The sequence below is a fragment of the Erpetoichthys calabaricus genome, chromosome 3, assembly GCF_900747795.2.
Source record: "Erpetoichthys calabaricus chromosome 3, fErpCal1.3, whole genome shotgun sequence".
NCBI classification, from domain to species: Eukaryota; Metazoa; Chordata; class Cladistia; order Polypteriformes; family Polypteridae; genus Erpetoichthys; species Erpetoichthys calabaricus.
In genome coordinates, this window is record NC_041396.2 from 266261273 (window position 1) to 266286918 (window position 25646).

The 25646-nt window shown below is 42.4% G+C and overlaps 1 protein-coding gene across 3 annotated transcripts in view; it reads right to left on the reverse strand.

The window, feature by feature from the left end:
- Positions 1-25646, reverse strand: part of chrne (cholinergic receptor, nicotinic, epsilon) — a 135707-nt gene that overhangs the window by 41659 nt on the left and 68402 nt on the right. For 2 of the 3 annotated variants that reach the window (XR_007934316.1, XR_007934315.1), the window contains exons 11-12: positions 13865-13998; positions 3230-3628 (exon numbers count right to left, since the gene is read on the reverse strand). Coding sequence is in view for 1 of the 3 variants with exons in the window: in XM_028798203.2 (XP_028654036.1) it covers positions 13865-13998 (134 nt within the window). In the remaining 2 variants the exon portion in view is untranslated. The remainder of the gene's footprint in view (positions 1-3229; positions 3629-13864; positions 13999-25646) is intronic. The other variant, XM_028798203.2, reaches the window with a different exon arrangement.

Genomic DNA, 25646 nt, shown 5'->3' on the forward strand with positions numbered 1-25646 from the left:
ATGTACAGCATACTTAGGAAGACACTCTTCACCCGCTTACATTTAACAAGCTTTGATATATATTTTTTATTTGAGGATAACCCATAGGGCACTGTGGTGAAATGAATTTCTGCAGCACTTTATGGGGGTCTTTTAGATCAACTGTCCCGCCTGTTTTGCCAAAGATTACCACTGCATATACTGGATTTCTGTCATTGGCTCAGACTATATTGAGTTTCTTCATCCTTGCTCTCTAAAACATGCTTATCATCATCTGCTGTAATAATTTTGTCAACATTCCTGGTAATTTGAGACTGGTCAGACCACTAAACCAGTCATTAGAGATGTGATGATAGATTGGACCACATTGCAATAAAAGGACAACATGAGCTTCTCTCCATTTTAAATACTCTTGAATTTATGGAGGAAAAATGAAAGCTGACTACACTTAGGTATTTTTGTATTATCTAGTCTTGGTGGTGCACTCCAGCACCTCCAAGGACTTTAGTCAAGTTGCTCTCACCTCATAGAATAGGAAGACTTTTGAGAGGCAGGTCCTGAAAAAGCTCCAAACTCTGGTTACACACTATCTTGATTGTCTGCATTTTGCTTACCAGGTACATATCAGTGAGGAGGATGCTGTGATCTGCAAGCTCCACAAAGCCTATTCTTACTTGGACAGCCAGCACCACAGTCAGAATGATGTTCTTTGATTTCTCCAGTGCCTTGAACACCATCCTGCCTCACAGACTGAAGAACAAGCTAAGCCTATGCATCTTAATATCCCCAGTCTCCTGGATCATGGACTACCTGGCCAACAGCCAGCAGTTTGTGAGGCTGAGGGACTGTATGTCAGAGATGATGGTGTGTAACACTGGGGTACACCAGGAAACTGTTTTGACTCCCCTCCTGTTTACCCTCTACACAACAGACTCCAAGTACAATACCAGCTCTTGCTATCTACGGAAGTTCCCAGACAACCTCTCTATGATAGGTCGTGTTGGTAATGGAGACAAGTCAGAGTGCAGGATGCTGGTGAAGGACCATATTTTGCAGTGCAAGGAGAACTACTTGCAACTCAACATCAGCAAGATAAAATAGTTGATGGTGTACTTTAGATGCCTTAAGAAGCCCCTGAGACTAGTCACCATTTGGGGGAGGACATGGAAGCATTTACAGAGCGTTAAGTACCTGGGGGTTCATATAAACAGAAAACTGGACTGGTCTGAAAACATAATGTCCCTGTACAAAAAGGGTCAGAGCAGGCTGCACCTCGTGAGGACACTCCGGTCTTTTGAGGAGTACAGTAGGCTGGTGGAGATGTTTTACCAGTCCATAGTAGCCAGTGTGGTGTTCTCCGCTGCAGTCTTCTAGGAAAATACTTTGAGTGCAGGTGATGCAAAACACTTGAGCAAATTTATCAGGAGAACCTTCTCCACAACACAACTGACTCTGAACACTCTGGATGCTGATGTGGAAAACATGATGTTGGCAAAACTGGATGCCAATTTTTTGTGCAGGCTGTGATGAGGTGTCCTTGGAGTGAATGTATACATGACTGGGTGTTGGCACCAGCAGTGCACATTTGGTTCTTCATATATGCACATTTTCTTAAAACAGCCGTTCTTCAAATGAAGGAAACCTGTATTTTAGATCATAGCTTCCATTTTGGGTCGTGGGTTGCCAATGTTGGGTTGCGGAGGATCATTGCTCTGAACCCCATCACTATGTCAGATGGTGGTGATTCTCTCGAGGAGAACCCCCTTTGATTTGACGGTTGTCAGTGCTGGGTTTAGACTGGAAGAAAAACCTAGAACACAATGACATTCTAACACTGGAATTACTTCCCACATACTGTATAACGTATAATGGGCAAACCTTATAGAGCTTGCTTTGCTGTGGATTCATCAAAATCATGGAAATGTTCAGGAACTTTGCAGGAGATTAACTAGTTTTCCGTGGATTATAATGGTGCAATGGTCTTTTAAGTTTCCCCGAGGGCTGTATAAGTGTCGGTGACAACTATGTTGAACCAACTGTTATGACCAAAAAAGTGATCTGACCTGTGAAACAGCAGTGCTAAGTACTGTGCCCCTATGTCTCAAACAACAAAAGACACAGATGGAATGTTAACTGCAAGCAAACCACAATAAATGGTTACAGACTAGCAACAAGCAGAAAAATATTTATATCGTTGGGCCCACAGAGTTTGAATCTTCAAGGCACCGACTGGTCGTGCCAGGCAGCATTTTTTTAAGTCGTGCTCCATGTATCTGGCAAGTCTTTTATGCTTCTGATCTATCTGTACAGATGCTTCACACTTTTGTTTCTTCCATCAAAGATTGAAACGCCATGTAAGCAGTAATAAATCTTTTGTTATTATTATATCTCAGGGTTTTGTGTGTTCTTTGAGGTTCATTTTGACTTGTTGGCACATTGCATAGATAATTATGCATGCATTCAGCTGATATGCAAAATTAGCCACGTGGCACAATGGCGAGTAAGTTGAAATCATGCATGCACGTATTCGCCATATATTACTCACACAAGCATGAAGCAGATCAGACAGTGCCATAAAGTGTGATGTGAAGTACGTTTACGGCACACATGCGTCAAAGTTCTGTGCCATCTAACATGGCTGCTACAACTCTGTGGTAGGTCATGATGTCCACTCAAAGCATCGTGAGACACTGAAAAAAGAAATTCACCTAAGCTGGCTGCATAGTGGATTTTCAGAAAATAATTCGGCAAACAAGGTCACTGGCAAACCCAGCAAATTTAGTGGGATAAACGTTTTGGTGAATTTTGCCCGATCAACCCCTACACATGGACACGGAGTCAATTCAGGGACACCACACAACGGCACAACAGCATGGAACTGATCCCATGCCCTGACAATTCAACCCACACCAATTTGAGGGAACATAAATGGTACAATTACATCGCCTCTAATTAATAAATGAAGAAATGACAAAAATCCTCCATGTAAATTTTGAATTCAACTTTTAATTAAAAAAGAAATCTTATTTATATATACATGTAGTTTTATCTCATATAAACTACAAGATGTCTAGAGATAGTCTTTTGAAATTACAAAGTGATCATTAGCAAAGAAAATGTTGAGTACAAAAGTGACACTCAATCTGCAGTCCAACCTGGCTAGAGGTGGCACATGGATCTAAACACATTCTATCAGTTATGACTCACATCTGGAATCTTCTGCAGGACATAGCTGCAGCCTGCTGGTCACTGTAAGTATAATCACTTCATGCTTACTTATGTCCAGAGACTACCAGGATGAGGAATCAGAATACAGCGCTGTCTGGAACTTAATTTATTTGTCAGCTATTGCACGGACACATGCCAATAGACAGTCAGAAGCCAAGTAACCATTTTCAACTTGCTACTTTCTGGCTCACATCTGAGGGATAATCTGCAGAGTGAACAAGTCGTCGCTGTGGGATTTCTCTCTCCTTGAAAGCTACTATTACTGGTATTTCTTCGTTTCCCCTGGAAAGGGGTAGTCTGGGACAGTGTTGTAGTGCCCCATGAGGAATATTCCAATCGTTCCAATGGAGAAAAGCAGAATCGCAGCCCAGAAGCACACTTTGTCGATAACTTTGCCAATTAGGACCCAGCTCTCCATTTCCTGAAATAGATAAGGTCAGAGGCAGCTGTATGTTAGATTTTTGAAATCCAGTGATAACACTTAAGTTATTCTCCTTCCACCTAGTATCCACCCATCCATCTATGCAGTGAAGTGTCCTTATCTAGTTTTAAGGATGATTGGAGCTGGGTACTGTACCGCCAGCCTTGGGAGCAAGATTGGAACCACCCTTGGATGAGGTACCAGCCCATCATTGGACACGCTCACATTCTCTGCATGAAACCTAATACACACACACACTTTAGCTTAAGAGGGAAGAAAAGAGATAAAAGTCATTGCATTTCTTACAGTAGGCCCTTTTGCCAAATCACTTATTCAGTTCAGGGTCATGAGGACTGCAGCTTAACCCAGAAGCATCAAGAACAATGCAGGAACCATCACAGGGCACATTCATTCACATCTGGCCCATTTACCCTTGTAATTGACTTGCCAGTTTTCTTAACATCTGTGTCTTTAAGACAAAAGCTGGAATACCTAGAGACCTATGCCACCATACCACCCAGTAATTGAAGTTAAAATGTAAGAATAATAAATGACTTAGAAAGCAGAGCTTTTAAAAGAAATGGAAATACAAAAAAAGTATGAATAAAATAATGGTAGTGAATCTCAATTATACACAATAAATTAATGTCTACTGTACTTGATATTGCATCTTTCTGTACTGAACACCATCCAAGTTTCTTAACACAAACAGATCTGCAGTACAACTGTTTCTATTTATTTTCCACAACAGACCTCAGTGTGTGGCTGTAAGTCCACAAAGATCTTTCCTGGGTATGCTGCTCTTTTCGATCTCCATGCTTCCATTAGGTCAGATTATCTCAAGGCATAATGTCAGCTACCACAGCTATGCTGACACACAGCTGTATTTATCAATAGCGCCTGATGACCCCGACTCTCTTGGTTCACTGACACAATGTCTTACTTGTGTTTCTGATTGGATGAGTAGTAATTCTCTCAAACTAAATAAGGAGAAAACTGAATTTTTTGTGATTGGTAAAAATGGATATAATGAGGGTATTAGAAATAAACTTGATCCATTAGGCTTAAAAGTCAAGACGGAGGTAAAGAATTCAGGGTAATTATTGACTGACTTATTAATCAGATTACTAGGACAGCATTTTTTCACTTAAGAAATATAGCAAAAGTTAGACCTCTTATAACATTGCAAGATGCAGAGAAATTAGTTCACACTTTTGTTTTTAGTCGGCTAGATTACTGTAATGCTCTCCTCTCAGGACTACCAAAAAAAGACATCAATCAATTGCAATGAGTGCAGAATGCAGCTGCTAGAATCTTAACTAGGAAAAGAAAATCTGAGCACATCTCTCCAGTTCTGATGTCACTACACTGGTTACCTGTGTCATTCAGAATTGACTTTAAAATACTGCTTATGGTTTATAAAGCCTTAAATAATCTCGCTCCATCTTATATTTCAGAATGTCTTTCACCTTACACTCCAAATCGTAACCTTAGATCTTCAAATGAGTGTCTGCTTAGAATTCCAAGAGCTAAACTTAAAAGAAGTGGTGAGGCGGCCTTCTGCTGCTATGCACCTAAAATCTGGAATAGTTTAATGATAGAAATTTGCCAGGCTAATACAGTGGAGCACTTTAAAAAAACTGCTAAAAACTCATTATTTTACAATGGCTTTCTCATAGTTGCATTTTAGTGTAACCCTGACATTCTGTATATGCATTTAATTATCATTATCATTCTTGGTGGCTCCGAAATCCGTACTCTTACTTCTTCTGCTGTTCTTTTCCTGTTTTTTTGTGGTGGCGATCAGTGCTACCACCACCTGATCAAAGCACTGTGACGTCCCTACATTGATGGATTGAAGGCCAGAGGTCCACATGACCATCATCATCAAATTCTTCCATGTGAAGCCTGAAAACCATGAGGACTGATTGAGATCATTTAAGTTAGGTAGAATGCCTAGAGGGGGCTGGGCGGTCTCGTTGCTTAGGAACCCTTGCAGATTTTGTTTGTTTTTTTTTTCCAGCTGTCTGGAGTTTTTTTTTGTTTTGTTTTTTCTGTCCTCCATGGCCATTGGACCTTACTTTTATTCTATGTTAATTAGTATTACCTAATTTTATTCTTGTCTTTTTTTTCTGTTTCTTCATCCTGTAAAGCACGGTGAGCTACATCATTTGTATAAAAATGTACAACAGTAGAGTCTCGCTTATCCGACATAAATGGGCCGGCAGAACATTGGATAAGCGAAAATGTCAGATTAATGAGAGGTGTTAAGAAAAAGCCTATTAAACATCAAACTATGTTATAATTTTACACATTATGAACCTAATAATCATGTTTTATAACAAAACAACAGAAAAAATTAACTGAAAAAATGAACTTACAGAATTTTCTGAAGTTAAATACAGTATGTACTGTACTTAAAAAGTTCAGTCCTATGATGATTTAAAGAAAGTTTTGATCATAGTCTGCTTTCCTGAAGAGTGCCGTTTCTTCGCTGCCAAGTCTCGCCATCTTTGCAGCATCATTATGTCAATTCCTGTAGCTTCTTCTTGTTGCGCAATGTATTTAATTGCAGTTTCTAGAGCCTTAACTCCATCACTTATATAGTCAACATCCGTATGAGCATATACTGTTTACTAGAGCATTGTGACTGCATGTGTGTGTGTGTGTTTGTGCTGTGCCGTGCGAGTCCCCATCTTGCACCCCAAAACACGAAGCTGAGTCTCAGTACTTTAGCAGCACCAGCTTTATTCAGCTTGATACAGCAACAGCGCGGTTATTTATTGTAGCGGGATCTGCCTCTCTCCTATACACAGGCACAGCAGTCCGGCAGGGTCATGGCCAGGTTAGTGCGCAGGGCATCTATAATGTTCCTTGTTCCTTGTATCACCCATCAAAGGCAGGCGCTTATAGCATGTCCGCGATCTTTTCGGATTCGCATTTACGGAGAACTGCTACAATGCTGGGAGACTGCGATTGCTTTTGGACACTCTTCCACATGTCATCCCGTTGAGTGGAATCCCACAAGAGTTTAGAAACTCACTCACACCAGCCATGATTCTTTTCAAAGGTAAAGTGCAGGTTAATTTGTTTTATGTATTTTTACTTTATATTTTGTATTAATCATTTTTATATGAATAGTTTTGGGTTGTGGAACGAATAATCTGAGTTTCCATTATTTCTTATGGGGAAATTCACTTTGATATACGAGTGCTTTGTACTGTGAGCAAGTTTGCAGAATGAATTATGCTCGCAAACCGAGGTTCCACTGTAATTAGCTGCAGTAGAGTCGGGAGCAACAAAAAATAGACTACGCTCACACTCGCAACTTGCAGTTCTTGTTGCCGATTGATGCGTTTTTTTTTTTTGTTTTTTTTTGTGGTGAGACGTCGGATAATACGGAATGTCAGATAAGCGAAGGTAGGATAAGCGAGACTCTACTGTATATAAATAAATATTGTTGTGTAATTAACCCACATCCCAGTGATTTACAGTCCAGTAACTTAGCAGCAAGAAATCTACTTTGGTGTTTCTATTCTAATTGTGTGCTTTTAAACATTTGCAAAGTGCTATGAACAATCTTCAAGCAAAAATATATTACTGTTATTGGCATATGAACAACATAGCTGCTGGCTGCACAACCCAAAACCGTCTGACACAACAAGATGGACAGTTACATCCACTAGGTCATGTGTACGCACAAGTATGACAAGTATGAACGAGCACGTCCCACACAAGATAGTTAGCATCACTGACACTACCACCATCACGTTAGATGTGCCTATAGTCACTCATGGAACTGAAAGCTCTCTTCCTGATCACTGGACAACAAACATTTCGAAAAGGTTTGCTTCCTGAAAAATATGTGGAGATTATGATAACAGCTTCAAGCTGAATACAAATATAATTTCCAATTGACTGGATCACGTAGAAATTTGCAGGCAAAAATGTTTAGGGTGCCATACTTCTCCTGTCAGTGCCAAACAAAAGATGGCCTACACTGATGGATTCCATTTGCCCTGATACTGCTTTTCCATCACTGCAGTGTTCTGGTGAAACCTTTCAACATGTTCCTCATAGACACACCAGGATTAGTAGGGAAGAGGTCCAAAATGTGAACTCTGAAAATGAATCTTAAGCAACATTTTTCACTTTGTGATTTTGTATGCTTGAAGCATGTTGTCAAGCAGCTGGACGTAGCTTAGTGTTTTATAGCAGCCAAGAAATTTTTTTAAAACATCCTGAAATGTCTTCAATGTGATTTCCTCCAGATCTTCAAACCGCTTGTCATTAATCATATCTCTGATTAATGGTCCTACAAGAATGCCTTCCTTAATATCCACATCAGTTATTCATGGAAACATCTGTTTCAAAGGTTGAAATTCTTCACTTTCCTTGTTCATCACTTTCAGAAACTTTTCATCAGTCCAGGTTTTACATGAAGAGAAGGCAAAAATATCTTTGTTGGGTCAACAAGTGGTTTATAGGCCACACATTTTTTACTTGGAACAAACTGCTAATGGAGCGGCCAGTTCTTTTCAAAGTAATGGGTCTCTTTGTTACGCCTGTCCCATTCACAAATGACACAACAGTACTTGGCACATCCGAGTGTCATTCCTAATAGCAGTGCCACTACTTTTAGATCAGCACTGATGTTCCAGTTGTAGTTGTGTACTGCATATGTACACTTATAATATTTCTAATCATATACCGTTTTATTGCAATCACCTATTTTTGTGATCTCCTATCATAACAGGCTTCTTCAAAGAAGTCTCCAATGTGCTAACTGATAGTGTACTTGACAAAGTTAACTCATCATTAGATATGGGAGTCTTTCCAGATTGCCTAAAGACTGCAGTCAGTAGTTAAACTCCTGCTTAAGAAAAGTAATTTAGACTCCTCCATCATGGACAGCTTTAGATTTATTACTAACCTACCTTTTTAATGTAAAATTCTAGAAGAGACGGACTAAAGTACAGGAACTGCACTGCTTAAAGTAGTAAACGACCTGCAGTCTAAATGCTGACACAGGCCACATATCTGTTCTTGTTCTCCTAGATCTGTGCACAGAATTTGACAGCATAGACCACAGTATTCTTATAAATCACCTTCGACAATACAGTAGGTAGGTCTCACAGGTCAGTCAGTCAGTCATTGTCCAGTTCGCTATATCCTAACACAGGGTCATGGGGGTCAGCTGGAGCCAATACCAGCCAACACAAGGCACAAGGCAGGAACAAATCCCCGGGCAGGGCGCCAGCCCACCGCAGGTCACAAACACACACACACCCACACACCAAGCACACACTAGGGACAGTTTAGAATCGCCAATGCACCTAACCTGCATGTCTTTGGACTGTGGGAGGAAACCCACGCAAGACACGGGGAGAACATGAAAACTCCACGTAGGGAGGACCCGGGAAGCGAACCCAGGTCTCCTTACTGCGAGGCAGCAGCGCTACCACTGCATCACTGTGCCGCCCGGTCTCACAGGTAGTGTCTTAAATTTGTTTCTGTCTTATTTAACAGCCAGAAAATTCTTTGTTAGTTGTGGTGATTGTATTTCGGAGGTCCATGATAACGTATACCGCATACCACAAAGTTCTATTCTGGGCCCACGGGTATTTTCAGTGTTCATGTTTTCAAGCTTATTTTGAAACACAAAGTGAGCTACTATAGTTATGTAGATGACACACAGCTTTGCTTATCCATAACACCATGAAGACACTGAAGCTCTCTGACCCAATGTCTGCCTTACATGTTGGAATGGATGAGTAGTAATTAACTCAAGCTAAATAAGAAAAAAAAAACAGAAATCTTAGTCATTGGTAAAAATGGATGGTCTTAGAAATAAACTTGATTACCTACCAATAAAAGTCAAGGTAGAATAAAGAATTTAGGTGTAATCGAGGACTCTGGCCTAAACTTTAAATCACACATTAACAAGATTACTAGCAATGCATTTTTCCAATTAAGGAATATTGCAAAAGTGAGACCTTAAAACATCGTAAGATGACAAAAAATTAATTCATGCTTTTATTTTTATTTCTATTTCACTAGATTACTGTAGGCGGCACGGTGGCGCAGTGGGTAGCGCTGCTGCCTCGCAGTTGGGGGACCTGGGGACCTGGGTTCGCTTCCCAGGTCCTCCCTGTGTGGAGTTTGCATGTTCTCCCTGTGTCTGCGTGGGTTTCCTCCGGGCGCTCCGGTTTCCTCCCACAGTCCAAAGACATGCAGGTTAGGTGGATTGGCGATTCTAAATTGGCCCTAGTGTGTGCTTGGTGTGTGTTTGTGTGTGTCCTACGGAGGGTTGGCACCCTGCCCGGGATTGGTTCCTGCCTTGTGCCCTGTGTTGGCTGGGATTGGCTCCAGCAGATTACTGTAATGTACTCCTAACTGGACTAACTAAGAAATGCGTCATTGGTTGCTGTTAGTCCAGAATGCATCTTAACTAGAAAATGAAAATCTGAGGACATCTCTCCTGAATAGCGTCATTACATTGGTTACCCATGACATTTAAAATTGACTTTGTGAAACTACCAATTTCAAACACATAGGTTTAAATATTCTTGCTCTTTCCTACATTTTGAAGTGCCTGTCCTCCTACACTCATATGTCATAACCTTACATCTTCTAATGGTGGTCTGCCTATTATTCCAAGAGCTAAGCATAAAAGAAGTGGTGAGGCGGCCTTCTGCTATCATACACCAAAAATCTGGAATACTTCACCAATAAGAGATACATCAGGCTAACATTGTGGAACATTTTAAAAAACTCCTATAAACCCACTTTTTAAATTTTAGCTCTTTCCTGGCTACAGTTTAGTTCTAATCATAATAAACTAGAGATGCAGAGAATTAGCATAATCTTCAATGAATTTGCAATCATCATTAATCTTTTTCTGTGCTTATGTTCTGCTCCACCACCATCTGATCCAAGAACTGGGGAGCAACATGTGGTGTTTAAATGAAAGAGGATATCCCACTGTGTCAAATCCTCTAAGATGAAACCTAAAACAGCAATACAGGACGACTTACACACATTTATGTTAAGTAGAATGCCCAGTGAGGTCTGGGTGGTCTTTTGGCCTTGGAACCCCCACAGATTTTTTTCTTTTTTTTTTTGACCAGCATATTGAGAGTTATTGGGAGTTGTTTTTTTTTTTTCTCTGTTCTCCTAGTCATTTGACCAACTCCTGTTTTTTGACATTTTGTAAAGCACTTTAAGCTATATTCTATGTATCAAAGTGTGATATAGAAACAAATGTTGACGATGATAGGAACATTTAAAGGGGATTTTACATTCCAAAGTGTTCAGGAAGCAAAATCTTTATTGTTCAGTGTAATTTAGGGGTCCTGAAATGGCCGTGTCAATGCATGCATTCAGGGTCTCCTGTAGTTGTGCAGATCTGAACATCAGTGCCAGTCTCTCAGGGTCTTAAATTATCCAAATCTTACTTGCATATGAAACTAGGAGGTCCAACCGGTAAAGCATTTTAATTTTGTAACATGTTTGCATGAATCTTTCCCTGGATTGTCTGGCTTTCCTCTTTAACTGTACCCTCGGAAATACTATAATGGACACTAGCCAATCATCTTGATATAGTACTGCACAATAAGAAAGAGAGGACATGCCTACTGATTGACAGAATTATTCTATATGACGTGAATGTCTGTGATGATGCGGGTTCGCTCCAAGTTCCCATGCAGCTTCAGGGAGCTCTTGAACCCGACACTGTCAGTAATGTCACTGATGAGCTTGGCAGTGAGGCATAACAATGAAACAAGGGGATGGTGTAAAAATGACAAGTGCTTTTATTAAAACAAAACCAAAAAAACAGTGTTCAAATAAATAAGGTGCAGTGTCTCTCAAATATCCATAAATAAATAATTCATAAAAACGAGTGATGAGTGCAGGTTAAAATCCAATAGAAAAACTCTTTAAAAAACAACGAAGTTAAAACAATGGCTGAAAGCTGTCCTTTTTTAAAAACCTGATGCCTTCTCCGTTCAACTGGCAGCTCCCCTGCTTCTCCCATACGGGCTCTGCAACAGGGGAGTCACCCTATCAGCAGGGGCACCTGATCTTACTTCTGTCCGGTTGCCTTCCATCCCCTGGCTCCGTACAGCTACCTTACTGGACCAAGACTTGGGTTCCCCAACGGCCAGGTCGCTCACGCTGAGGCTCACCCTTCTAAGTCTCCTCGACTCCCGTTGCCTTCCACGGGAAGTCATCCATACTGCCAGTCACTCCAGCTCCTAGAAACCGCTCAGCTGGAGCGACCATTTCCAACTGCCCCTCCTCTAGTGTCGGCCACACACTACTCGTGAGGGGCTTTCCATTCCAGCTGCCTGCATTTACCAGCAAACCTGCTCTCTAGCTCACTACTGCACAGGCTTTCAACGCCTCTAACCTTCTTCTTCCCTTAACCTCCATCCATTTCTTTCCTTTCTCTTTCCTTTTATTTTTCATCTCCTCCTCTACTAGCTGCCTCGCACTTCTATATAATGGTAGTGTTGCTACTTTGCAGTAAGGAGATAATGGGTTCGCTTCCCAGGTCCTCCCTGTGTGGAGAGCGCTTTGAGTAGTGAGAAAAGCGCTATATAAATGTAAAGAAATATTATTATTATTATATATCACGTGGACATGGAACAGCTGTGGCAATCAGCAGCTCCCGGGAACAATTACGGATGCGGATGACTCCTCACCTGTGCACTTAAGTGGGAATCGCCCGCATCACGAATTCCCCGAGAACCGCTCGGCCACACACCACCACACCCCCTCGCTAAGCCACGAGTGCAGGGATGATTGATTTTAAAAACTGGCCCTTTTGACATGAGCTGTGGACCCGCTATACCACAATGTCTTGCTGAAAGAGTCCGAGAAGCTCAACAAATAAAAAGCCCCTGAAATCAAGATCAGTGTGACGTGGAATGCCAAGACAAGAGTGGTGCCAGTCAAAGTGAGAGGATGAAGAACATTCAAGAAAGGTTTCAACAAGTACCTTTGAATGTTCCCAGGTCATTCCAGGCCAGGTAGTGAAGTGCAGAAGATTGCACTTATGACCACTAAACCTGTACTCAGAAAAGTGCTTAAGCGAATCGCTTCATCTCTGGTTGATTTCTGGATTCACCAGAAACCGTCCAAAAGGCGAGAAAATAAAAAAAGGGGAACATAATAAAAACAATTTAGAAGATGACTTAAACCTGAACTGGATTGTTTGGCCCACAAAAGGGGTGTACCTGACAAGGCCCATTATAAGGCAACTCCTAAATGGATTATATCTCTTGGTTGACCTCAGAGCTAAACCTGTAAAACACAAGGTCACCAATTCACTTCCAACCTCAGACTGATCATCTGAGGCTGAGCAAGTCATGGCTGGAGGTTCATTAATGGAAATATAGAAGTAATTATAGTGCATACTTGATATTTGTAATTCACTTTGAATAAAAGTGTCATATAAAGCTAATCACTTTAGTTATATGTTGTGATGGATGGCCGGCGTTTCAGTCTGGCTGGGATGTCCCTGAACAGAAAAAAGGAAGAAGAGCAGGCTTTTCAGGGCACTGCATCCCCCGGGATGCTAGGTGGCAGCTCCCCTGGACGGAAATGGTTCCCCGGATTCCCTCAGGGCATCATGGGATATGGAATCCATTTCCTCAGCTCTGTTGGGTGCCGCCAGGGGCAGCTCACAAAGAACCTGGAGACTCCTATTGTTGTTACGACCAGGAAGTACTTCGGAGGCACGAGGACGGAAGCCCACAGTACTTCTGGACTACTTGAAGGATGATGTGGCATATGACCCGGAGAAGGAATACTTCCGGGTCATGGACTATTTAAAGGACTGGTCAAAACCCAGCAAGGAGAGCTGGAGTTAGGAGGTTGGGTGACTAAGCTGCTGGGAGTGGAGGATTGATTTATTGTATTGATTATTCTTTATTATTATTGTTATTGGTGAATTGTGGAGTGTGCTGTGCTTTGTGCACTTTATTTGAAGAGAATTATTAAAGATTCTTCTTGGTGCTTTTTATAAGTGTGTCTTGGACATCTTCCTGGTGGGTTTAGCGGGGCAACAGCGCCTCTAGCGTCCACAATGTATTCACAAAACATTAGTACCACACCAGATCTTTCATGATGGAGAATAGGAAACCATCTTATTTGATGTTGACAGGTGGACAGCAATAAACCTGCCTTCTCATTTTCCAGACATTCAGAAGGAAACATATTGTGACTCACCGATCCAACGTCATTCTGCTCCTTGGTACTTTCAGCAATGAAGTTGCAGGCATCAGCACACTCCTTGATATGGGGGGCAATTTGTGCCAGGCTCTTGTAGAGGTTGGCTGTGGTTCCCACGTCTACACCATCCCCTGTAAAGAAGGTTACACAAGTCCATTAAGTCCATAAATCTAAACATTCAGCAGCTTTCCAGGGCTCACCTTAGATGAAATGTTCATCTTTTTTGTCTAACTGTTCTATTTGTTTATTCACACCAAACATGTAACTAGAAAGGAGAGTACTCAGTCAGGCAAGGCACTGCGTGAAGAAAGGAGTGTGGATGATTTGGTGAACATCAGGGTGCCATTTCAATCCCCGCTACTGGCCTACTGTTTGCTCAGAGCTAAGATATTGAATCTACAAGTACTTCAAATTTACAATTATGTGTTTATTCATCTCTGCAATGTTACATGCTAACAAAACTTCACTTTGGAGTGGACTGAAGTGGCTTATCTGAGACACATTTCTCTTGTTATTACATACTAGCTGTGCTTTTTACAACACGGGGTCCTAGAGACTAATGAAACATCCATCCATCCATCCATCCATTTTCCAACCCGCTGAATCCGAACACAGGGTCACGGGGGTCTGCTGGAGCCAATCCCAGCCAACACAGGGCACAAGGCAGGAACCAATCCCGGGCAGGGTGCCAACCCACCGCAGGACACACACAAACACACCCACACACCAAGCACACACTAGGGCCAATTTAGAATCGCCAATCCACCTAACCTGCATATCTTTGGACTGTGGGAGGAAACCGGAGCGCCCGGAGAAAACCCACACAGACACGGGGAGAACATGCAAACTCCACGCAGGGAGGACCTGGGAAGCGAACCCAGGTCCCCAGGTCTCCCAACTGCAAGGCAGCAGCGCTACCCACTACGCCACCGTGCCGCCCCTAATGAAACATCAGAAAAAAAAATTGAAATGTAGAGATGTCAGGTAATTGAAAGGAACTACTCTGGGCATCTCTCTCCTAGGACGATTTGTTTTGCAGACGTGCTTGCATCGCCTGTGCATTAGGGGCAGGAAGAAAAGTAAAAGGGATACCGGTTTGCTGTTGTTAGCGGCTAAGAGACTTTGTCTTTCTTCTGAGGTTTTGTTTTGCTGACGTGCTGACCTCACTTGCGTTATTAGCGGCTAAGTGAGTTTTCTGTTTCCTCAGAGGTGGAGCCCTAACCCAGACTCCACCTCTCACTTCCGGGCCGGACAGACACACACACTTCCACGCACAGACGTTTATATATAAGATGTAGTATAAGACCTGTGAATCCTTCATATTAACAAGTCATTTGACCATTATGTCAATGTGCCTTACTGCACAGAGGTGAATAACCGATCTACTGATGTTTTATAAATGAAGCCTTTGTTAAGGTCTTGCTACATAAGAGTAAATGACTAATAGTTGCACTTTTAAGTACCTCAACTAAAGTGTTACCAAAGTGTCTCTTTTCCTGCTATGGATGGCAGGGTGCTACAGCAGGACACATTCATATTTCATCGTACCAGAACTCCAGTCCAATTTCAGCAGCCTGCAAACATGTCATTACTAGCAATACTAAATCAACACTAAATTAGTAAGCACTGTGATCAACTGGCATAACATCCAGGATTTGTCTCTGCTACGCCCAAGAAAAGCTTCAACTTCGCAACTGTCATACTAGAAAAAGATAGCAGTGAAAGGATGCTCTCCAGTGGCACAGTGGCTAAGGAACCAAACTGTAAATGACATAGATGTTGGTTCAGTCATTGTCTTTCATTCTCCAGGTGATGCAGATTTTTAACCTAGCCAGCTGTATATATAATTATATAAAATGGATCCTGATGTTTGAAGTCACCTTGAGATTTGGGGCTGTGACAACAGAGAGAATGAGATCATGATAACAAATGGCTGAATTTAAGCTCCTTTACGTTGCTTCATTGGGCTCAGTGTCCACCATGCTGTGGGATAAAGAGCTCAAGAATAATGGAGGTGTGATAAATACGGGGCGCACCTGCACCCCAAACACCCAGACCCAACCAAACCACACAATCACAGACTCAAGGAAAGAAGTTTTCAATTTAAACAATACATTCTATAGGTTTCTGTCACCATATAAATTAGTCAAAGTTCAGTTCCATTTCGTTTCTTTCCTTCCTTTCCTGTTCTCTTCTTTTCCACCTCCACTCTCCTTTGAGCGGGCCTTGTCCACCTCCTCTCAACACAGGACCCCCTATTTAGAGGAGGCGGCTTCTTTTATGCTGGATCTGGGAGAACTTCTGGTGACCACAGCAATGCAAAATTGGAAGCACTTTCGGGCCAGGTGGACGAAGCATCCCAAAGCAGCAGGGGGTGTTCCTCTGCAGCTCCCCCTGGTGGCACTCAAGTATCCCATCAGGGCTGGCCCTCAGGACTACAGCTCCCAATATGCCCTGTGGTGTGTATCACCAGAAGGATGCTGCCACCCAGTGTATATGGAGAATATATGACTCCAAGAAGCAGTCTTCCTCTGCCCTTCCATTATGGACTCATGGATAGGAAAGGTACCAGCAACCACCCCAGCCAGGATGTGTGTCCTTCCACATCTCATAATGACCTGCTGACCTAGAAAGGTACCACAAACCAGCCTGGTTGGGATGGCCGTCCATCCATGTCCTTCCTTTATCATGCCTTTCTGGCCAGGTAAGAAACTATCCACCATAGCCACTGTGCCAGTCCATCTGTGACCTCTATGATGGGGGTCATCAGGAAAGAACTATTTGACAGGAGGTAGACATATAGAAAGGCTGCCCACCTGAGCTCAAAGAATGTGTGTAACAAGCATGGCCTACCAGGGCAAACTGGGGGGATTATATTGTTCCTGGATGGCCTCAGAGCTATTAGGATTACCAAAAGGCTGGTGCTAGGGACAGATTGCTTCGCATGCTGTTAGTGTGACCTTCACCAAGAGAAGTAAAGCCTAACTTAAGGCCAGTGCTTCTTGACCTTGGTCTTCAGAGGTCTCATTTTGTTTTTTATCTTTCTCAATATCTTCACTAAGGGGATACTTGCCTTTGTAGTTTGTTCACTTCAGCCAGTGGATTCAAAGTAAAGCAAGGGTGTCAAACATTACACATGGGTGTCTCTTTTGTAATTTGACATCCACAAAGGTTCAGGTCTGATAGCTTGGGTTTGTGCGACTATATAGAGAAGTAAAACTCAGGCTGCAATCCATTTGTAATGACAATAGCAAATCAAAAATCAGACCAATATAAATAGATAAGTTTTCATCACAGACTTTACTCTGCGCCAACACAGCAGCAGGAAGAGGTGAGTTTTGCAGCCCACTAGGTGGCACTGTTTCACTTGCAATGTTCAGGGCCCGACTGATTTTAAAGATCCAGGGCATGGTGATTAAAGCATACAGTATGACCGAGTTCATGTAAAGAATACAGTGAAACTCTTACCTGCACATTGACTTTGGTGTCACAGCTGGTCATGTATTCATTTGTCTGTTTTAAATTTACCACTAACCACATGCATTTCACAAGAGGTCATCCACCTGAAGTTACAGTAAGGATATTTGGGCCTGGCCAGTACTTGGATGGGTGACCATCTAGGAAAAGCATGGGCTGCTGCTGGAAGAGGTGTTGGTGAGGCCAGCAGGGGGCATTTACTCTGTGGTCTGAAAGTGGATCCCAATGCCCCAGTGCATTGAGATGTAAAACTAAGGTCCTGACTCTGTGTGCTCATACAAGATACCCGGGCATCTTTCGTAAAGAGCAGAGTGTATCCCAATGTCAAGGCTAAAATCCCATCCATGGCCTAATCATTCTGACCCCCTAATCATCCTTTGTCTTTAATTGGCTATCTATCACCACTTCACTACCTAATAGCTCATGTGTGGAGAGTGTACCGGCACAAAAGTGGCTGCCGTTGCATCGTCCAAGTGGATACTACACATTAGTAGGGTTGCAGTGGTTCCCCATTCATTTAAAAAAATGACTATCCTCAACCAATTCACATGATATGGGAGAGATGAGCTTTCTGTTCTAAAACCACAGCACAACTGCACTATGCATGGATGAAGTTTGCAGACTGCATATATGTTCTTATCGTCAATGTATATAAAATGCTATGGTCTGTTTCTCTGTCATGCAATCATTTACAGATTAAAGGGGGCTAGAACCTTGATCTTGGTCTTAATAGAAAGCGCATGATCTGATCTGTTTTGGGACTTCAAAAAATATTAGGTAGTGGCAACCTGGTGGCAGTCACCTGTGGTCATGTGTTTACTGCAAAGTGATTGGCAGACCAAGTAATAACAACAATGATGGTAGACGGAAGAAGACCAAAGACATCTGCTGAGTGTCAAGGATGTCGCAGAAGGCTGATATGTTGTGGAAATTCAAAAAAATGTTAGGTTCAGGCAACCTGGTAGCCACTTCACTTGTTGCCAGAAAAGTTTACTGTAATAAAAGAATGGTTCCCGCAAGCCCTTCTGCTGATAACCTCTCAGGACAAGGCATATGTGTTCAGAATTCATAATCAATTTTTAAGTTTTGTGTTTATTGATCACAGAACAACAAAGTTTATAAAACATAAAGGGTGGAAAAGTGACTTGAGGTCATGAACTTACAGTGAAGTGATTGCAAAACCAAAATGATAACCACCACAATGGTAGAAAGAAAAAGAAGAGGGTGACATCTGCTGAATGTCAAGCAAATCGCAGATAGTGATTAAGTAACGAAGAATAAGAAAGAATAAGAAAACAAGATGTTGAACTACATTGACAAGTAAGAAGCAATCCTAACTATAGAGCAACTGAGAAGCAGACATACAAGATGGCTCATAAGTTGGGAAGACAAAGTCCAAGATACACAATGCAGAAATGCACCAGAGCCAGAAATACCTGGTGACATCCAAGAAGATCGTCAAACAGTTGAAACTTCCAACTATATGAAAGCATTGCTTTTACATCCTTACATCAATGTTTTTTGAAGACCACTACCTACCAAAGTTACATGTGATCAATGTCAAGCTGTATTTTTGCAAGTTGAAAATAAAAGAATGTGTTGCTTTAAATGAACCACCAGAAGTAATAAAATACATTATGAGTTCTACAGGAATCGAAGAAGTGTCTGTTTAGAAAACACAAATATCCTTATCTTCAACTTGTTTTGTATTTGTATTTTACATTAGGATGGTATGTGTGTTCCACTAGTTATTGTAAATTTGACTGACACTTCTATCCTAATTAAACTTACTGTACATGATGAGAATACATTACAGCTGCTTGCAGATATTTCCAAAGATGGTGAAGTAACTGCTGAAGAGTCACACCAAGTGTCACATAAGGGAATTAAACCAGCAACATTGTGGTTTACAGTCCAGGTCTTAGCACCTACACCACACAGCCTACATCCATCCATATACCTACCTAACTGGCGTATCCAGTGCAGGGTTGTGGGGTACTGCCAACATGTGCACATAGAAACTTCTGATATCTGCAGAGTGCATTACAGTGACTTTAAAACTAAACTGAGCTAGTACATTGTGGCACAGCGGTTAGTGTTCCAGGTATGTAGTTAGACTCCTGGGTAGTTCACCATGGAAGGAAAACAGTAAGTCCAGATAAAAAACAAAAGGGTTAGGCGTACCAAAAACTTGTACGTCAAGGTAACAGATATGTGTTTGCCTTGTGGTGGACTGGCACCTTATCAAGTCTTTTTTCCTGCCTTGTGTGTCTTACTGCCAGAATAGGTTCCCTGAAAAGCCATAAAACTGAACTAAGTAGGTGCTGAAAAAAAAAGGATGGATGAATGCATATTATTACTGCCTGGTCCTCAAACATTATGTTGAATTCCTGGACCTTTCACTCTGTGTGTGTAGTTTGCACAGTCTCCTCCTTAATCAATGAGTTTTCTCCCTGACTTGTTTTCAAAATTGACATGTATGTCAAGGGTAATTGTCCAAAAAAGTGACAGTGAGGGTATGAGTGACTGCTGGTCCTTGTCTTCTGGCACCTATGGCCCTGCAATGAACATAGAAGACTAAAAAAAGGATAAATGAATTCATTTACCAGCTGTTCTTGTGATTCAGTTGGACATGTCACATCACTTTGAGCCTTTGTTTGATTCCTGGCTGGTTGACTTCACAGTGGCGTTTACACCAAGTTGTTCCAAATTTCTCAATAAGCTCTTTCTGATCTGACTGGCAACTCTACATAATCTTGGGATTGTGTTTAAGTGTGCTTTGTAGAATATCTGTATTCCATCTATCCTGAAATCATGCTGCCGAGACAACAGATGGATAGATGGATGAACTCCTTTCAAGAAGGCCACTGCCTAAGTGGAAAAACAGCTGCAGTAGACACTCATCTGTCAATTTAAAGGGGGCAAACAACCATCTACCAACATGCTGCTTAGCAGTGCCCAAAAGACAGTGTTACGATAGTCCTACATTAAAAGTTAGGCACCACTACACATAAGGGTGTCCAAACTAACACGGAGAAAAATGCGTGTGAAACATAAAACAGTGAGTTTGTCCTTAAAATATGGCTCCCTTAGCCCTTTTGTTAATTCCTCTTAGACACATTGCTACTAGTGTGCAGTTGTTCTCAGTGCATTCCAACTCCCGTCCAGGGAAAGCTGAGCTGATCAGAAGGCCTCCACCGCCCCCAACCTTTCCTTCTAACAGCCACTTGCTTGCTTAAGGAGACAACAGTAGAATTGAAATCTCAACGCAAACAAAAGCAAAAGTGACAAGGGAGCCGCCAGGAGGAGGAGGAGGAGGCGGCATGTCCCTGAAATAGCACATCTCCTCCTCATACCAAAATGCCTCCATGAGCTCCAGAGGCACAGCGCGGCCTTGCGGCCATGACACAATCATAAATGTGTACATGCCTGTGGAGGAAACACGATGAGGAAAAGCCATCTCAGTCTAACTGGGTGCAGTCCTCTGAGGCAGGACCTGACCATGCCAGGGAAGTCCAGGCCTTAACTTTAAAAATGGAACTTTTGATCAATTGGCTCAGTTGTTCACTTAGAAAAATCCTCAGCGTGACTTTCGAAGACTTGCTTGTGTTGTTATTACAAGTCTTCTTGATTTAGATCAGTCACTGCTTTTCTGTCATTTCAGAGTAACCGCCACTTGCATGTATTAATCCATCCATCCATCCATTTTCCAACTTGCTATATCCTAACACAGGGTCATGGGGGTCTGCTGGAGCCAATCTCAGCCAATACAGGGTGCAAGGCAGGAACAAACCCCGGGCAGGACGCCAACCCACCGCAGGACACACACCCACACACTAGGGATAATTTAGGATCACCAATGCACCTAACTTATATGTCTTTGGACAGTGGGAGGAAACCCACGCAGACACTGGGAAAACATGCAAACTCCACGTAGGCAGGACCTTGGAAGTGAACCCGGGTCTCCTTACTGCGAGGCAGCAGCGCTACCACTGCACCGCCCTGCATGTATTAATACATTTCATATTATTCACCGCAAATGTATTTAATTTCAGAATTTTTTGTTACAAAGTGACCCAAACTACACCCATCTATCCATCCATCCATTTTCCAACCCGCTGAATCCGAACACAGGGTCACGGGGGTCTGCTGGAGCCAATCCCAGCCAACACTGGGCTCAAGGCAGGAACCAATCCTGGGCATGGTGCCAACCCACCACAGGACAAACACAAACACAGCCACACACTAGGGCCAATTTAGAATCACCAAATCACCTAACCTGCATGTCTTTGGACTGTGGGAGGAAACCGGAGCGCCCGGAGGAAACCCATGCAGACACGGGGAGAACATGCAAACTCCACGCAGGGAGGACCCGGGAAGCGAACCCGGCTCTCCTAACTGCAAGGCAGCAGCGCTACCACTGCGCCACCGTGCCGCCCATCAGTTCACTTTAGAATTGACCAGTAACCCCGTGATTCTCGAAAGAATCGTAAATCCAAGAATGGCAATCACTTTCTGTTCCCTCCGATATTTGGAGGGACGAAATATCATGGAGGGTGGGTGCGTCCTGGGAAATGTTCATTTAATTAAATTAACATATTTGTACTAAAGCGGTTTCTTTTTGGAGCTGTGACTCATCTGGTTCTGGTGTTTCAGAAGCGCGATGTAGGCGCCTTCGTTTATTGTTTTTATCCATGAAGTCTCTTTTTTTTGTTTTTCTATGGCTGTGTCGTCAGCCAGAAGTTGTTTGCTGATGGCGGCGGATTCGCGTGCTGAAGTGACCATGGCGGCGGATCCGGGCATGGAGGGCTACATTACAATTACCGTTATGTGATTCACATATGCCACACTGACTGCTGGCACAGTGGATTAGAGCAAGTGTAGTTTACACGTTGTGTTGTTTGTGTGCCACGTCCTGACTCTGGGAAGTACAGGCTCGGTGTTGTATTACTGATCTTTGAGCTCTTTCCATTTGGAGCCATGACTCCTTTACCTCTGCTGTGTCAGTCCGTTAGTTGAGCTCTTTCATTGTGGAGCCGTGACGTCTTTGCCTCTGGTGTTTTTGAAGCGCATTGTAGGAGCCTCCATGTATTGTTATTATCCATGCGGTCTCGTGTTTGTTTTTCTATGGCTGTGTCGTTGGCTAGACACCGTTTGCTGATGGCGGCGGATTCGCGTGCTGAAGTGACGATGGCGGCAGACCCAGGCCTGGAGGGGCACATTACTAAACGAATGTGGTATATGTGGTGGTATGGGCGGTCGCGTTTGGGTAGCGGTGGTAGTGTGTACGGCTTGCCTGTTGCCTCTGGCATATACTGTACAACCTGGCATGCACGCTTTACCCGAGGTTTAGTTTACAGGTGGTATCCATACTGTTTCAGAAGCACGTTGTGGGCACCTTCGTTCATTGTTTTTATCCATACGGGGTCGTTCTTGTATTTCCGTTAGTTGAGCTCTTTCTTTTTGGAGCCGTGACTTCTTTGCATCTGGTGTTCCTGAAGTGCGTTGTAGGAGCCTATTTTTATCCATGCAGTCTCGTTTTTGTTTCTCTGTGGCTGTGTCATTAGGTACAACTCTTTCTTTTAATACTGAATCACCGTTGAATTACCGTTATCTAGTTCACAGGTTGTGTTGTTTGGGCGCCACCTACTGACTCTGGGAAGCCGCTGGGTTTGAGTCTGGGGCGCTGAGGCGCTGTGCGCATGTGACTGAGATGGGATTTGAGCTCAGTTACTTGGAGCTGTGAGGCAATAGCTAACACCATTGTGCCCACCTCCTAATCTAATTCAGCATCCTCAACAAGGAGTGATTCCTGTCAGAAGACCAAAATCAAAATGGAAGACCTAAACTGGAAAAATTAAAGCCAGGATTTCAGTTGTGGGCAAGGGGAGAAATATGGGTGGTTCCATTGATCTGGAATTCACTGAAGGAAGCAGAGATTTTCAGAGAAGAAGTCTAAATAGGACCACAACACAGACTGTTTCTTGTCTTGGTCTCAGTCAATGTATTTACATACACACATGTAACTGAATTAAGATGGATAACCCGGTTAGGGCAGAAACCTGGTTCCTCAATAATCTGTGTTTACATGAGGAAATGTAATTAAACTGTGCAAAAAAAAATTAAAGTCATGATTGGCCACTGTGAATCAGAAAATAAGTATGACACCTGTGATCATTTTTTTTGTGTTTTATAAATGTGTTGAGTCAAATTGAGACTTTATTTATAGCACCATTTCTCAACCTTTAAGTATTTGCAACCCGAGTTTTCATAACAGCTTTAATCGCGCCCCCCTAATGTTTTTTTGAAACCCTAATAAAATTTATTCCTATATTTTTTGCTGCCGATACACCGTTACAAGTTTAAAATTTCCCTACGAATGGTGAAATTACGCCACACATGGCAACATTCGCACCCCCTTTTTTGTTACTTCGTGCCCCCCTAGGGCCCCACAGTTTGAGAAACGCTGATTTATAGGTTTATGCTAGTGGCTTGCACATTCTTTTCTGATTGGCTGAGCAAGTGAGCCCTGCAAAAGACCCGCTGTATGTGCTACTTGCCTCACACCCAGTGCTGCTGGGATAACAACAATGCAGGTATTTTTACTTCAGTAAGATATGCATTAGATTACTCCTTACTTTAAAAAGTAAATGAGACTACATAAAGCGTGTTACTTTTAACATGTTTTCCAACTGCTCTGTAGAGTGTGTTGCCATGTTTAGCACTGTGCATTCAGCTCATCAACATACATTTAGCGATTTCTGAAATATTGAGACAGATTATTTCAGCCAGGATGAGAAACAGAGTGATTGCCTGAGCGTTTGCGTCTAGAACTGAAAGTTGAAAGATTGTGCTTACATGGCCATGTAATCGTGTTATTCACAGAGAAATCTAACTCTGATAATCAGATCTCTCAAAGGCCAATAAACTGTGCATAACTGTGTTATTGAAGTGCATGCAAGTGCACAGAGTGATGTTAAAGAACATGGAGGTAGAGAGAAGAAAGTGATGGAGGTTGCCGATACTGTGAAACTGACAGTGTTCACATTGCTGGGGAACATTAGATCATTAGAGGCTGGGAGCATGCACTGATACAGAAAACTGCCGTACCACCACACGACGAAACACCTCATGAGAATATTAGAAAAATCAAGATGAGAACAGGCCATTCATCCCAACAAAACTCGCCAGTCCAATCAACTTAATTCTTCTAAAAAACATCCAACACCACCTTATCTTCAAAAACGACCTGCTTCTGCCATATTAATTAGCAGGAGCCTATAGCACTGGTCTGTGGCAGGGTAGAAATTGATTCAAGGCTGCACTTGCATTAATTTATATGCTGAAGTAGTAATTGTAGCATTCATACACATTCGTATAGGTCAGGAGAATTGGCGGTTCTGCATGATGCTGGTCAGAAGTTCAAGACAATGTGGCTTTTCCTGGCATAGTGCACATCTGTCTATGATGTGATTCATCTACTTAAAATCTGCATATTCTAACTGACAGCATTTTGCATACCTAATCTGCTCAATATTCTATTGTGATAGAGTAAGATTTCAGTGCTCAGCCAACACTGAAGCACAAGTCGGAACTTAGAATGAATGCAGCAAAATATGGGAAAATCCTGGAGGAAAACCTGATGCAGTCTGCAAGAAACCAACGCCTTGCAGAAAGACAACAACCCTAAGCATGAAGCTAAAGCAACACAGGAATGGGTTAAAAACAACAATGTCAGAATCCAGTTATGAGAATTTGTGGATGGACTAGAAAAAGACTGTTCAGTCATAATCCCCATGCATCCTGACAGAGCTTGGAGAGTTTAGCAGTGAAGAATTGGGACAAACGGCAATGTGCAGACGTGCAAAGCTGACGGACCCCTCAGCGCACAGACTCAAGGCTCTCATGGCTGCCAAACGTGTGTCTACTAAATACTGACTTGAAGGAGGCAAATACTTATGTGAACAGTTACTTTGTCTTTTATATTTGCAGTTAATTTAGACCACTTTGCAGAGATCTGTTTTCACTTGAACTTTTAATTAGAGTATTTATCTGTTCATCAGTCTCCCATGTTAAATCCACTGTGATTCAATATTGCACAATAATACAATGTGAAAACTTCCAAGGGAGGAAAACACTTTTTTGGTACTGTATGTGTAATGTACTGGCGGCCCCATCCACAGCTGGTTCTTGATGTGTGTCAGTTGCTGCCAGTCTCTTCCTTCTTGTGACCTAGTAGCTGAATAAGCAGTTTTACTAGTGGGCCAGAATTGGACCTAATTGGGACACAGGTTTCTTTGTG